This window comes from Phoxinus phoxinus (assembly GCF_949152265.1).
Source record: "Phoxinus phoxinus genome assembly, chromosome: 9".
NCBI classification, from domain to species: domain Eukaryota; kingdom Metazoa; phylum Chordata; class Actinopteri; order Cypriniformes; family Leuciscidae; genus Phoxinus; species Phoxinus phoxinus.
In genome coordinates this window covers 287501-302500 of record NC_136884.1, presented here as the reverse complement: position 1 = coordinate 302500, position 15000 = coordinate 287501, and the positions used below count along the sequence as shown (strand labels likewise).

General features: G+C 41.5%; 1 protein-coding gene across 3 annotated transcripts in view; it reads left to right on the top strand.

Moving 5' to 3' along the window:
* The window catches only part of lrig3 (leucine-rich repeats and immunoglobulin-like domains 3), a 28683-nt gene that overhangs the window by 11483 nt on the left and 2200 nt on the right, over nucleotides 1–15000 (top strand). For all 3 annotated transcript variants that reach the window (XR_013798935.1, XM_079623177.1, XM_079623176.1), the window contains 13 exons: nucleotides 7127–7261; nucleotides 7614–7757; nucleotides 7931–8074; nucleotides 8299–8442; nucleotides 8949–9092; nucleotides 9965–10045; nucleotides 10585–10656; nucleotides 10736–10807; nucleotides 11735–11898; nucleotides 13430–13777; nucleotides 13905–14186; nucleotides 14364–14828; nucleotides 14996–15000. The exon at nucleotides 14996–15000 is cut by the window's right edge and continues 151 nt beyond it. Coding sequence is in view for 2 of the 3 variants with exons in the window: in XM_079623176.1 (XP_079479302.1) it covers nucleotides 7127–7261; nucleotides 7614–7757; nucleotides 7931–8074; nucleotides 8299–8442; nucleotides 8949–9092; nucleotides 9965–10045; nucleotides 10585–10656; nucleotides 10736–10807; nucleotides 11735–11898; nucleotides 13430–13777; nucleotides 13905–14186; nucleotides 14364–14828; nucleotides 14996–15000 (2200 nt within the window). In the remaining variant the exon portion in view is untranslated. The remainder of the gene's footprint in view (nucleotides 1–7126; nucleotides 7262–7613; nucleotides 7758–7930; nucleotides 8075–8298; nucleotides 8443–8948; nucleotides 9093–9964; nucleotides 10046–10584; nucleotides 10657–10735; nucleotides 10808–11734; nucleotides 11899–13429; nucleotides 13778–13904; nucleotides 14187–14363; nucleotides 14829–14995) is intronic.

Genomic DNA, 15000 nt, shown 5'->3' with positions numbered 1-15000 from the left:
GCGAGTTTGGGTTTAAACAACGTTGTTGGTTGGATTAGCATGAGGTGGTTTTGAGAATGTTTTTAATCCGAGTCAAAACTGTTTTGTGGAATATTCCTCAGTCATATCAGTGATTATTCATGGTTCTCCGGCACATTTCATCTTCTTGAAAACGTGAGGCATAAAATGGCATAATAACTAAACATTAATTTCCCTGGTGAAGAGCGTCTGGAGTGAATTTCTGAGTGTGTGTGTGTGTGTGTGTGGTATTTCCTCCCGGACGCAGAACACAGTTTGGCAGGGTTTGTGGGTCTCTTGTGTGTGACGGCTAGAGGTCGACCGATTCATCGGTTTTGCCGATTAATCGGCACCGATTGTTGACTGGTGGAACTATCGTTATCGGCAAAAATATATACCGATAGTTTTTCCTGGTTGCGTCCATTGCTGGAGCGGCTGAGAAGCGCGCGCTGTCATTCATTACAGAGTGTAAGAGCTGAGAAGGGTCTGCTGGCATGATGCAGTACAAGAGCGGCCTCTAGAGGTGTAATAAAAACTATCGCCTCGTGTTGTTTATTTCGACACGTGATGCTGCGTGCTGCACTGAGAGTATGCTGCGTGGAGAGCGCTGACATCAGATGCGCGTTTAAAGCACCGACAGCTCAAATGTATGTATACAGTACATTGTCATATCATTATAAAGTGATTAATTTGTTGACTAAATGCTGCATTAGTAGAGAAAGAACAGCACAACAGTTTGTTTGCCTTCGAGGCCGAGAGGACGCTAACATTAGTAGTACCTCAAGCGGTTAAAACACTGACAAACATAAACGTAAGTCCGACCCGAATGTTTAATGTCACAATTGTTACCTCTATATTTGCATTAGTTCATATCCAGCTGGTCACTTTTATGCATTAAATATGCAGAGAAGTTGCATATTTAAAGCTAGAGACGTAAGCAAACTGATGTTCATACAGCCGACAGAAACATAAACGAATCAGAAAAGCATTCGATTTCGTTTTTTTTTTTTTTTTTTCATCTTCACTTTAATACAAATTTTGTTACTTTTTTATTAATTAAGTTGGCTTGAAAAGAACAGTTAAATAGTTACATTTTGAATGTAACTGGTTTTATTTGTTATTTAGAGTATTACTTTTTGTTTCAGTTTGAATGAATGTCTTTTATTGACTTAAATATTTATTCACATTTATATATTTATTTCATTTAGCATGTTTTCATGGTTCAATACAGTTTTTTTTATTTTTATAATAAAGTTCAGCACTGTTTTACTTGGAGTGTTATGTTTGTTTTTATCCAGTATCAATTTTAAAAACTATCGGTTCATTAATCGGTTATCGGCAAGTATGGCCCAACCTAGCTATCGTTATCGGTAAAATCCACTATCGGTCGACCTCTAGTGACGGCGCTGGTGTGGAGCTTCATCTGAGTGTTAAATACAACACCGTCCAGAAACATCCGACTCCATTAACATCCCCCAGCCGTGTTTAGTCTAGCGGCACATCTAATGACGCTGGACACATCTCATGCTAGCTTGACACTGCGCTGTCTGCGGATCAGGATAGATGAGGGTTGCTGGGGTGTTGAAACCTGCATTATGAATTGGATCAAGAAAGTCTGACGGTGGAATTTTCCGGCTAATTCCTCACGCGCGCATGCGGCTCTTAAACTGCTCATGCCTGTGCGATCGCTGGATTAGCCGCGGTGCTGGCGGGTGAATCACTGCCAGCTGTGGGGCCGGTGCCGCTTGTGTTCGCTGGGCTGACGGGTCACACGCCAGAGACGCTCAGTCTGAGCGAGTGTTTGAGGAGGGATTCGATACGCCAGACCCGGACGCACTGCAGTCCCAGTTACTCTGCGGCGCATGTATCACTGGCTGTATTTACACTGGAGAACACGTAACCCAAGTAAAGATGGTGTGTTTTAGTTTAAGATGCTATGCAGAGTGGCGTTCACATCGTTCTTGTGTGTGTTTGTTCGATTAATCCTGTGTTTACACATAATATGTGTGTGTGTGTGTGTGTGTGTGTGTGTGTACTAGGGCTGGGCGATATGTACAAAATATTGTATTGATAATCGCCTTAAAAAATATCGTCTACTCAAGCCCCGCCCCCAACACGCCCCGCCGGAGTCAACGCTACCGACATACACCGTTAAAAAGTCATGTTGAGTTTAGCTGCAGTTTCTCTCATGATAGCCTGGGATTTAATTAGTTTAATTGAATGATTGAAACGTTAAAGGTTTTACTTTGGTTAGTTTGAGCTTAAGCGAGTATAAAACATTAGCTTGGCTGTTATTTCGCGAGGATAAATGTTAAATACGCTACAGCTGAACTGAGCAGAAGACCGTCTGGTGATGTAATAGTGCATGTTGATGTTATAGCAAGTCTTGCCTATTTGTTTTTCATAAGGTCCGATGTTTCTCTTTTTTTCCTGTTTGGCGCTATCGCCTGATTTAATGATGATCAGTTTCATTTCCTAATAATATGTAGCGCTGTTTTTAAACTTGTATTTAAACTACTATATTTGTTATTTGTCTAAAATTAGGAATTAAAAGCGAATGTTTTCGTTCTTCATGAGCAAAGACTGGTTTTCCCCCCCTCCTTTTTGGTCTTAGAGTTCCAAGGTCTCCTTAAAGGGATAGTTCACTTTACAATTAAAATTCTGTCATCATTTACTCACCCTCAAGTTGTTTCAAACCTGTATGAGTTTATTTATTCTGCTGAACACAAAGGAAGATATTTTGAAGAATGTCGATAACCAAACAGTTAACTGGTGCCATTGACTTCCATAGTCTTTTTTTCTCCTACTATGGAAGTCAATGGGTACAGACTACTTTTTGGTTACCGACATTCTTCAAAATATCTTCCTTTGTGTTCAGCAGAAGAAATAAATTCATACAGGTTTGAAACAACTTGAGGGTGAGTAAATGATGACAGAATTTAAATTTTAAAGTGAACTATCCCTTTAAGCCTATACGAAATAAAAATTATAGCTTTATTTATTTAGAGACAGCAGTCATTAAAAGTTATATTTGGTTATTATTATTATTTTACGAAAGTTCTTCAATATAACGTAATTTTAATTTTAATTACAATGGTCATGTTTGTGCTTTTTGGTTAGGCCTATTTATTATGCTATGTGCATTCACTTTATTAGCCTGCAAACCTAAATAACATAGGCCTCGGCTACTTGATTATATTATTTAGTTTTAATTGGATATATCTCTGCTTTTCTGAATTAACAGGATAGTTAGCTAGTTTTTTTCGTCTGCAGAACAAAATTGTATAAAAACGAATAGCATATGAATAAAATAAAAATAATTTAAAGATCAAGAAATCCAGAAAAAATGTTTAACAAAATTACGAATGTAAGGATAAAGGGTGTGTGACCGGGAACGCATCTCAAGGTCGCGGCTACACACACTCATGTTGCCGTTAGAGCAGCACCGAAACACGGGCATATACAATATTAATCTAGTTAAAGTTACAAAAGTTCAGGGAGTTATTTTCTTTTTCCTTTGTTTGTTGATCATCATTAATGGTGCAGCGAGTATCGACTGTGTTTACGGGGATATTAGAACTTGAAGAAAGGAGTGTGACGTCTTTCTGTGGTTGAAACAACAATTCTTCTGATGTTTATTCATGTTTATTTGATTCTATAAATGAACTAAGGATATTCCTAATCCTAACTAGCCTATAAAACAATATTTCATTCATATTCTTGCATGTGAATAAATGTGTATAGCTATAGGGCTATGTGAAATATAGGCTATGTCATTTTTCTATATCGACGATTATCATCTAGAAACGACTGATATAATCGACACCGCGATGCTTGCGAGACATCGTCGATATACGATAATATCATCATATCGCCCAGCCCTAGTGTGTGTGTGTATAATTATTTTGTATGTTTAAATAGTAGGGCTGGGAGATTCGATTCACCGATTCTTATGTTTGTAAAGTATTTAATGGTCTGAATTATCTCACAATAGTCATGATCATATGGTTATTTAAAATACAAACTATATCCCACAGAATTTCTCAGCTGAATATTGTTGTGTTTAGACTAGATTAAGCTGTGTTAGTCTAGTGCAGGTTAGTGTAGTATTCAACTTTTTTAGTCTATATTAAAAATGTTTAGTCTAATTTAAGCTTTTCTAAGTTAAGTTTCAGCGTTTTTAGACTAATTTAAGCTCTTTTACTTTAATGTACTTGAAGCTCTTTTAGACTTGATCAAGTTCTTTTAGTCTAGTTGAAGCTTTTTAGACTATTTTGAACTTTAAGTTGTTTTTTTACACTAATTTAAGCTCTTTTAGTCTAGCTTTATCTCTTTTTGTTTGTTTCAAGCTCTCGTAAAGCACTTTTTTAGATTATCTGACAAATACTCACCGGAACCACTTGGAAATCTCAACTATTTTCCATTGAATTTCAGCTGAAATACTGCATTAGCGGCCGAGATGATGTCAAAAGCTGTGTTCGACCCGCTCAGCTCAGTTTGAGGACTCATTAATGTAAAGCAGATCTTTACAACATGAGGAAAATATGTTGAAATTGAGTTGGTTAATGTGTTTCAGACCGTGTGTGTGTGTGTGTGTGTGTGTGTCTGCTCATCTCAGAGCCAACTTAACTTTTTTCCCTTCAGTCTCATCTGCCAGAAACACACACACACACACACACACTGTGGAAAGTGTCTGTGTTGTGAAATTCAGCAAGCGTCTAATAACTCATAATGTGCTGACGTGCCAAACATTCACAGCGCTGCTTTCTCAATCGACTTTATTCTGAAAAGTTTTCCATGTGTGTCACAAATATGTTTGTCGTGAGGATTTGGCGTTCGGCTCGCGGCACTAAAAATATCCCGCTCAGACTCTGGCGCTGATTAAACTAACGGCGTGTAACAACCTTATTTGCTGAAAATTGGTTGAACAAATTTGAGTTGTGCGGCAGAGAGACACAATGAGCCACTTGTGTGTGTGAACGCTGAGCAGGAGGGGGGGATGACACACACACACACACACACACACTCAGCAGATGTTGAAGACACACACAGAGATGTGTCTGGTTATTTTATGGCTATTCTGTCATGAGGAATGACGGCGAGGTAATAAACAGGAACTAGGACTGAGACTCTTGATGCACACGAGCCTATTTCTGCATCTGGGAGACGAACGTGTTCTCGTCAAACTTCCAGCCTTCCTTGTTTTCCATGGTTCACACGTCCGTCTCCCGGGATCTGCTCCGGCACGTCCCGTGTCTTTATCTGTCTCGCTCTCTCAACACCTTCCACTCGGTCCCCCTTCACTTCACAGGTTTCCCAGCATGCCTCTGTGTGCCTTGTGTTTCTCATTGTGGGCTTTTCTTAAACAAGAGCAAGGACTCGTAGAGGTTTAGATTACTGGCTTGAGCTGGCGATGAGAAACTGAGAATATATATTAGAAAATTATTTGTAATTCAATGCATTTTTAGGTTGAGTTACACGACCAGTCAAAAGTTTTGGATCGGGAAGATGTTTCATGTTTTTAAAAGAGTCTCTTCTGCTCACCAAGGCTGTGTTTGTATCATTAAAAATACAAAAAAACGTGTAATATTGTTAAATATTATTAGAATGTAAAAAGGCTATGTGAATATACAGTAAAGTGTAATTTATTGCTGTGATTTCAGCATCATTACTCCAGTCTTCAGTGTCACATGATCCTCCAGAACTCAGTGTAATATGATGATCTGATGCTCAAGACACATTTATGATTATTATCAGTGTTGAAAAACAGTTATTTACATTTATATTTCAGGATTCTTTGATGAATATAAAGTTCAAAAGAACAGCATTATCTGGAATAGAACTGATAATAATCATAAATGTCATCATATTACACTGATTTCTGGAGGATCATGTGACACTGAAGACTGGAGTAATGATGCTGAACATTCAGCTTTTATAACAGGAATAAATTACATTTTAAAATATATAAAAATAGAAAATGTAAAAAAAAAGAAAAAAAAAAAAGCTTTTTTCTTCTTCTTCATAGCAGCAAAACATTAGGCTATAGATGGTACCGGCCCGAGACGTTGGACTGGTGTGTTTGTGGCGATGTTTGGTGTGTGTCTGCGCAGGTGTTGAGGATGTCTCGGGATGAGCTGCTCATTACGCTCCGCTTCTCCTGCACAGGCACACAGCAGATCTGGAGGTCCGGGGAATGTGCCACACAAAGGCGTCTCTGTGCCGGTCCTGTTTCTAACACAAGCAGCTCCTGCTCTGCCGTTCGGCTCGGGACATTACTGCGCTCGTCAGCGCCGCTTTCACCGAGCCAATGGGCTTCATCATCCGCGTAATTGCCTGGGGTTTTGTGTTTAAATACCTTGTTTGGTAATTACCTTATAAACCAAATAACACTCTTCTAAACCCAAGGGCAGGTGTGAGCTGTTGTGTTCTTTCAGACTAGTTTAAGCTCTTTTCAGACTAGTTTAAGCTTTTTTAATTCTAGTTAAAGCTAATTTATTAGTTTAAGCTCTTTTCAGACTAGTTAAGCTTTTTCAGACAAGCTTTTTAAGCTCTTTTAGGCTTGTTTATGTTCTTATAGACTAGTTTAAGCTTTTTAAGTCTAGTTTAAGCTTTTAAGTCTTTTTTAACCTTTTTTCAGACTAGATTAAGCACTTTTCAGACTAGATTAAGTTTTTTTCAGACTAGTTTAATCTTTTTAAAGTTTAGTTTAAGCTCTTTTTGAGACTAGTTTTAAGTTTTTTAAAACTAGTTTATGCTCTTTTCAGACAAGTTTAAGCACTTTTTAGACTAGTTTAAGCTTTTTTAAGTCTAGTTTTTAGGCTCGTTTAAGTTCTTATATAGCTGTGTTACTGATGCCTTAACATTTTTCCCTTTGTCAGGTTTTAAGAAGGCATTCTTCAGTCTCATGATCGACCCAATCCATCATCAGATTGGTAATGGGCTTCATCATCCGCGTAATTGCCAGCGTTTTTTTGTGTTTTAAATACCTTGTTAGTAATTACCTTATAAACCAAATAACACTCTTCTATACCCAAGGGCAGGTGTGAGCTGTTGTGAGGCGTTCTGACATCAGAGCCGGAGAAACACTGAAATCTGCTTTCTGAAACGCCTTTCTTTCTATTTTCAGAGCAAACAACAAGATCTCGAGGATCTCGTCGGACCGGCTCGGTTCGCTGGCCGCGCTGGAGACGCTGGACCTTAGCAACAACAATATTATGGAGGTTCGGGCTGGGGACTTTCCTCCTCTTCCTCTGAAAAACCTGTGAGTCCTTCTTCTGCACTGAGCTGACCCGCTTTCCAGAAACCTGATGGAGTCTCACGCTCCAACACTGTCTGAATGCTAACCCTCAGCTTTCATACTAGTTTAAGCTCTTTTTAGACTAGTTTGAATACTAGTTTAAGCTATTTTAATACTAGTTAATGCTCTTTTTAGACTAGTTTAAGCTCTTTTAATACTAGTTTAAGCTATTTTTAGACTAGTTTAAGCTCTTTTCAGACTAGTTTAAGTTCTTATATAGCTGATTCCAAAAAGCCTAAGGAACAGAAGTAGTTTATTATCTATTGCTAAAGCTATCATTTACTACGGCTTCTGAGTTTGAATCGTGTGTTTGCAGGCTGATGAATAACAACCGTATCTCCACGCTGGAGCACGGCTGCTTCAGTAACCTGTCCAACTCACTGCTGGTGTTAAAACTCAACAAGAACCGGCTGAGCTCCGTCCCGCCCAAGATCTTCCCGCTCCCCCACCTGCAGACCCTGTAAGTGAACTCACACACACACACACACACACACACACACACACACCACACCACACCACAAATGCCTCTGAACACCAGATAATGTGTGTGTGATTGACAGAGAGCTGTTCTTGACTGTGTGTGTGTGTGTGTGTGTGTGTGTGTGTGTGTGTGTGTGTGTGTGTGATCGACAGAGAGCTGAGCAGGAACCGTGTTCGGCGTATCGAGGGTCTGGCATTTCACGGACTCCACGGCCTTCGCTCGCTGAAGATCCAGAGGAACGGCATCACACGCCTCATGGACGGGGCTTTCTGGGGTCTCAACAACATGGAAGTGCTGTGAGTGAAGTCCTGTTAGTGTGTGTGTGTGTGTGTGAGTGAGTGTGTGTGATGGGTAGGGTTAGTGTAAGGGGACAGAATATACAGTTTGTACAGTATAAAAACCATTATGCCTATGGAATGTCCTCACAAGTATAGCACAACAAACCTGTGTGTGTGTGTGTGTGTGTGTGTGTGTGTGTGTGTGTGTGTGTGTGTGTGTGTGTGTGTGTGTGTGCGAGCAGACAGCTGGAGCACAATAACCTGACGGAGGTGAGTAAAGGCTGGCTCTACGGGCTCCTGACGCTGCAGAAGCTTCATCTCTCGCACAACACCATCATCCGCATCAGAGCCGACGCGTGGGAGTTCTGCCAGAAACTCTCCGAGCTGTGAGTCACGTGTGTGTGAGTGTGTGTGTCTCTGACCCATCATGCCTGCGCAGGAGTCGTGTGTGTTTGTGTGTGTGTGTGTGTGTGTGTGTGTGTCTCTCTGACCCATCATGCCTGCGCAGGAGTCGTGTGTGTGTGTGTGTGTGTGTGTGTGTGTGTGTCTCTCTCTGACCCATCATGCCTGCGCAGGAGTCGTGTGTGTGTGTGCGGCTGCGTTGTCTTCTTTCATCTTTCAATAGTGACACCAGAATAAAAATATTCATGATTCTGAATCTGAAAATACAGAATTATTGTACATGAATTCTTCATCAGACTAGTTTAAGCTTTTTTTAGACTCAAGATGTAGAACGTCCTAATCTCATTCATACTACACACATTCATATTATACAGAACATACTTTTTAGTGAGTTTCCAACCAAGTGTGTCAGACACAGCATGTGGCTCTTCCGTGACGTTTGAACACAGCGCTGAACGCTTGACTGATATATCTGTCGTCTGTCTGTCAGTGATCTGAACTGGAACCAGCTGACCCGTTTGGAGGAAGGCAGTTTCGTCGGCCTCAGTGTCCTCGAGCAGCTCCACATCGGAAACAACCGCGTCAGCTTCATCGCCGACGGAGCGTTTCGAGGCCTCGCCAACTTGCAGACGCTGTGAGTCCAACTCCTGGAATACTTTCAACACTTCTATTTTCAGTGAATGAGCTGTCAGTGCAGTTTAGTGTTAAAGGGATAGTTCACCCAAAGATGAAAATTACCCCATGATTTACTCACCCTCAAGTCATCCTAATGTATATGACTTTCTTCTGAGTTATATTATCAGAGTTATATAAAAAAAATGTCCTAGCTCTTCCAGGCTTTATAATGGCAGTGAATGGCTGTTTCTGTTTTTAAGTCCATACAAGTGCATCTATCCATCATAAAAGTTCATCTGTCCATGATAAAAGTTCATCTGTCCATGATAAAAGTGCGTCTATCCATGATAAAAGTGCGTCTATCCATGATAAAAGTGCGTCTATCCATCATAAAAGTGCGTCTATCCATGATAAAAGTGCGTCTATCCATGATAAAAGTGCATCTATCCATGATAAAAGTGTGTCTATCCATGATAAAAGTGCGTCTATCCATCATAAAAGTGCGTCTATCCATGATAAAAGTGCGTCTATCCATGATAAAAGTGCGTCTATCCATGATAAAAGTGCGTCTATCCATGATAAAAGTGCATCTATCCATGATAAAAGTGCGTCTATCCATGATAAAAGTGCGTCTATCCATCATAAAAGTGCGTCTATCCATGATAAAAGTGCGTCTATCCATGATAAAAGTGCGTCTATCCATGATAAAAGTGCATCTGTCCATCATAAAAGTGCATCTATCCATCATAAAAGTGCGTCTATCCATGATAAAAGTGCGTCTATCCATCATAAAAGTGCATCTGTCCATCATAAAAGTGCATTTATCCATCATAAAATATTGTAAAGTGTGGATTTTAACACTGTGGTCTCCTCTGATTTCTCCTGCTTTAGAGATCTGAAGTGTAACGAGATCTCATGGACCGTCGAGGACATGAACGGCCCTTTCTCTGCTCTGGGCAATCTGAGGAAACTGTGAGTGGTTTACAGGATCATGTGATCTCAGTGTACAGGCAAAGCAAAAATTATTCAGACACCAGATATAATTTTGTATATTTTCACTAGTGTGTGCAGGACACTATAGTTAATTTCTGTAAGTGAGGAGAGCAGAATAAAGTAAACTGAGATATTACACCCAAATATTCTTCATACAGCGACTACCAGTCACATGTGGGACCAAATATTATTCCGAAACGTTGAGCTGGTCATGTTCTGCTGAAGTGTGTGTCTGTAACTGCTAATGCTCTTTTTACACACACACTGAACACACTGAAGCATTGCTTGGTCACTGGTTGAGCTAAACTGGTATTATCTAATTGTGTAGTTAAATTTACCAGCTGACAGATATTCAACATAATTCATGTGAGACAGTCTAACAGAAGTGTGTGTGCGTGTGTGCGTGTGTGCGTGTGTGCGTGTGTGTGTGTGTGTGACAGTCTAACAGAAGGATGGACAAAACCTGTCAAATATGTTTATAACTCATATTTTATCACCGTTCTCCATTTATGACTCAGGTTCCTTCAAGGCAATCGCATCCGATCGGTCACCAGGAAGTCCTTCACGGGCCTGGACGTGCTGGAGCAACTGTGAGTCTCTTCCAGATCCTTAATGTGTGATGATGGTGTGTGTTAGTTTCTTAACGTGTTCTCCATCCTCGCATCACAGGGATTTGAGCAACAACGCCATCATGTCGCTGCAGGCCAACGCTTTCTCTCAGATGAAGAAGCTGACGGAGCTGTACGTATGAACTACAGCGGCACCATAATCACACTGATACCGCACGCGACCTGGCGAAGGCTCACACACACACACACACACACACACACACACACACACACACACACACACACACACACACACACACACACACACACACACACACACACAACATATCCCTCTGAACACCAGAGGGGGTCTCACACACACACACACACACACTCACTCATTATGCGGGTCATTGTCTTGTGTGAATCCCAGCATTATTCATGATCATTCACGCCCCCTCGCATATTGCCTTTCTAAACAAAACGTGTCTTACAAAATTTAAATCAATATATTGTTTATGTTAATGATTAGGCAGGATGATTTTCAGATCACTTTGAAGCAAAAACTCTAGACGACAACATCCATTAGTCAAAAGTCTAGTGAACACATATTTAGTATGTGTTTTGTGGCCTTATTTCAGAAACGTAATTTTTTTCGTTTTTTCAATAACCATGCATAAACATTATTCTCTCAAAAATACAAACATGTACATGCATGTTGCTCATATATTATGGTAGCCCTGTTTGTGCTGAATAGTGTAATGACAACTTTGTATGAGTCTAGTATGAAAACACAACCTGCGCTTGTGTTCGTGAATATGGTTCAATTAAATTAAATTCACGTTTATTTGTAAAGCGCTTTTCACAATACACAGTTTCAAAGCAGATTTACAGAAAGAGTCCACATTACAGTTTACAGTGTTCAGTTATCAGAGGAAACTGTATTTCAGAAATGTACATATACAAAGTCAGCTAAAAATGTATTAAATTAACAGTGTAATAATTGAATGCAGAAGCTCATTGATGTAATGAATACTTGTTTGTTAACCAATGATTGACATTTAGAAAGCAAATATAGCGTTTTCAAGGTCCTGCAGTGATTATTCGTGTCGCCCGTCAGGCTCCTGAACACATCGAGTCTGCTGTGTGACTGCCAGCTCAAGTGGTTTTCTCCGTGGGTGGCAGAACACGCTTTTCTTCCTCTGGTGAACGCCAGCTGTGCCCATCCACATCTGCTGAAGGGCAGAAGCGTATTCGCCGTCGCCCAGGACGGGTTTGTGTGCGGTGAGTGGGCGAGCGTCACGTGATCCACCCAGTTCAGTCCGGCTTTTTCTTAGGAGTAGTTCGCTTTCAAATGAAAATTTGCCCATGATTTACTCTCCCTCAAGCCATCCTAGTGTATATGACTTTCTTCTGTCAGACGAATACAAGAAAAGGAAGCTAGAATTTTACTTTGTAACGTGTTAAATATTAATATTTTTCTTACACAAACTCATTGTTTTGCTTCAGAATGCCTTTATTAACCCCTGCAGAGCTGAATTAATTACTTTTATCATGGATAGATGCGCTTTTATGATGGACAGATGCACTTTTATGATGGACAGATGCACTTTTATGATGGACATATGCACTTTTATGATGGATAGATGCGCTTTTATGATGGATAGATGCACTTTTATGATGGATAGATGCACTTTTATGATGGACAGATGCACTTTTATGATGGATAGATGCACTTTTATGATGGATAGATGCACTTTTATCATGGATAGATGCACTTTTATCATGGATAGATGCACTTTTATCATGGATAGATGCACTTTTATGATGGATAGATGCACTTTTATGATGGACAGATGCACTTTTATGATGGATAGATGCACTTTTATGATGGATAGATGCGCTTTTTTGATGGATAGATGCACTTTTATGATGGACAGATGCACTTTTATGATGGATAGATGCACTTTTATCATGGATAGATGCACTTTTATCATGGATAGATGCACTTTTATGATGGATAGATGCACTTTTATGATGGATAGATGCACTTTTATGATGGATAGATGCGCTTTTATGATGGATAAATGCACTTTTATGATGGATAGATGCACTTTTATCATGGATAGATGCACTTTTATGATGGATAGATGCACTTTTATGATGGATAGATGCACTTTTATGATGGATAGATGCACTTTTATGATGGATAGATGCACTTTTATGATGGACAGATGCACTTTTATGATGGATAGATGCACTTTTATGATGGATAGATGCACTTTTATGATGGACAGATGCACTTTTATGATGGATAGATGCGCTTTTATGATGGATAGATGCACTTTTATGATGGATAGATGCACTTTTATGATGGATAGATGCACTTTTATGATGGATAGATGCGCTTTTATGATGGATAGATGCACTTTTATGATGGATAGATGCACTTTTATGATGGATAGATGCACTTTTATGATGGACAGATGCGCTTTTATGATGGATAGATGCACTTTTATGATGGATAGATGCGCTTTTATGATGGATAGATGCACTTTTATGATGGATAGATGCACTTTTATGATGGATAGATGCACTTTTATGATGGATAGATGCGCTTTTATGATGGATAGATGCACTTTTATGATGGATAGATGCGCTTTTATGATGGATAAAAGAATAAAGTCATATACACTAGGATGGCTTGAGGGCGAGTAAATCATGGGCTAATTTTCTTTTTAAAGTGAACTACTCCTTTAAAGAAGAGCTTAGTTTTCAGGCTCTTTAATCACGCGTGTGTTGTTGTGCGCTGCAGATGATTTCCCCAAACCCCAGATCACGGTTCAGCCCGAGACACAATCCGCCATTAAAGGCACGAACGTGACCTTCGTGTGTTCGGCGGCCAGTTCCAGCGACTCCCCGATGACCTTCGCCTGGAAGAAAGACAACGAGGTCCTGAACGACGCAGAGATCCACAACCAGGCCCACCTGCGGTCTCAGGTCAGCGAGGTCACGGAGGTCACAGAGGTCACGGAGGTCACGGAGTACACCACCACACTACAGCTGAGAACCGTGGACTTCTCCAGCGAGGGCAAATACCAGTGTGTGATCTCCAACCACTTCGGCTCCTCGTACTCCAGCAAAGCCAAGCTGACCGTCAACAGTGAGTCTTCAAATCAAAACGCACTCTTATAAAGAGAAATCTTAGTTCACTTCAGAATTAAAATCTTCTGATAGTTTACTCGCCTCATTCTTCACTTCGTCTTCCCTAACTGATTTTGTCCCCGCAGTGCTGCCGTACTTCACCAAGATGCCGATGGATCTGTCGATCCGCGCGGGAGCTACGGCTCGACTGGAGTGCGCGGCTAGCGGACACCCGTCTCCTCAGATCGCGTGGCAGAAAGATGGCGGCACGGATTTCCCAGCGGCCCGCGAGCGCCGGATGCACGTCATGCCGAGAGACGACGTGTTCTTCATGGTGGACGTGAAGACGGAAGACATCGGCGTGTACAGCTGCACGGCCCAGAACACCGCGGGAGCCGTCTCCGCTAACGCTACGCTAACCGTGCTGGGTTAGTCTGCGCAGATATCTCTCTTTACAACTAATCTTTCGTTCTTTATATCTAGCTTAGCAAGATAGCTTTAAAAACGTAACTTAAAGTTTGTCTTGAAGACCTGACCCTGATCACCCGGTCGGGTTTATTCTGAGATAACACTCTCCCGAACATAACGTCCCGTTCCTCCTCCAGAGACGCCGTCGTTCCTGCGCCCGCTGATGGACCGCTCGGTGGCGGCGGGCGAGACCGCGGTTCTGCAGTGTATCGCGGGCGGGAGTCCGGCACCCCGGCTCAACTGGACCAAAGACGACAGCCCGCTAGCCGTGACCGAGCGGCACTTCTTCGCCGCGGGGAACCAGCTGCTAATCATCGTGGACGCCGCCGAGGGAGACGCGGGAACTTACACGTGCGAGATGTCCAATCCTCTGGGAACGGAGCGCGGGAACGTGCGTTTGGCCATCCTTCCCAACCCGAACTGTGACCCGGGCGTGTCCGGCGGGTCTGCGGCGGGGAGAGGGCCTGAGGACGACGGCTGGACCACCGTGGGCATCGTGATCATCGCCGTGGTGTGTTGCGTGGTGGGAACATCTCTCGTGTGGGTGGTGATCATTTACCACACGCGCCGGCGCAGCGAGGACTGCAGCGTCACCAACACGGGTCAGTCCTGGAGTCACAGACTGGATATAACATGGGCGTAGTGTGTGACGTCACCCGTAGTGTTTCTGAAGAGCGTTTTCAAAGCCCAAAGTGGACACACACACACACACACACACACACAACATGAACACGTAACGCCAATAATCCTGTGTGTCTCACGTGTGCAGATGAG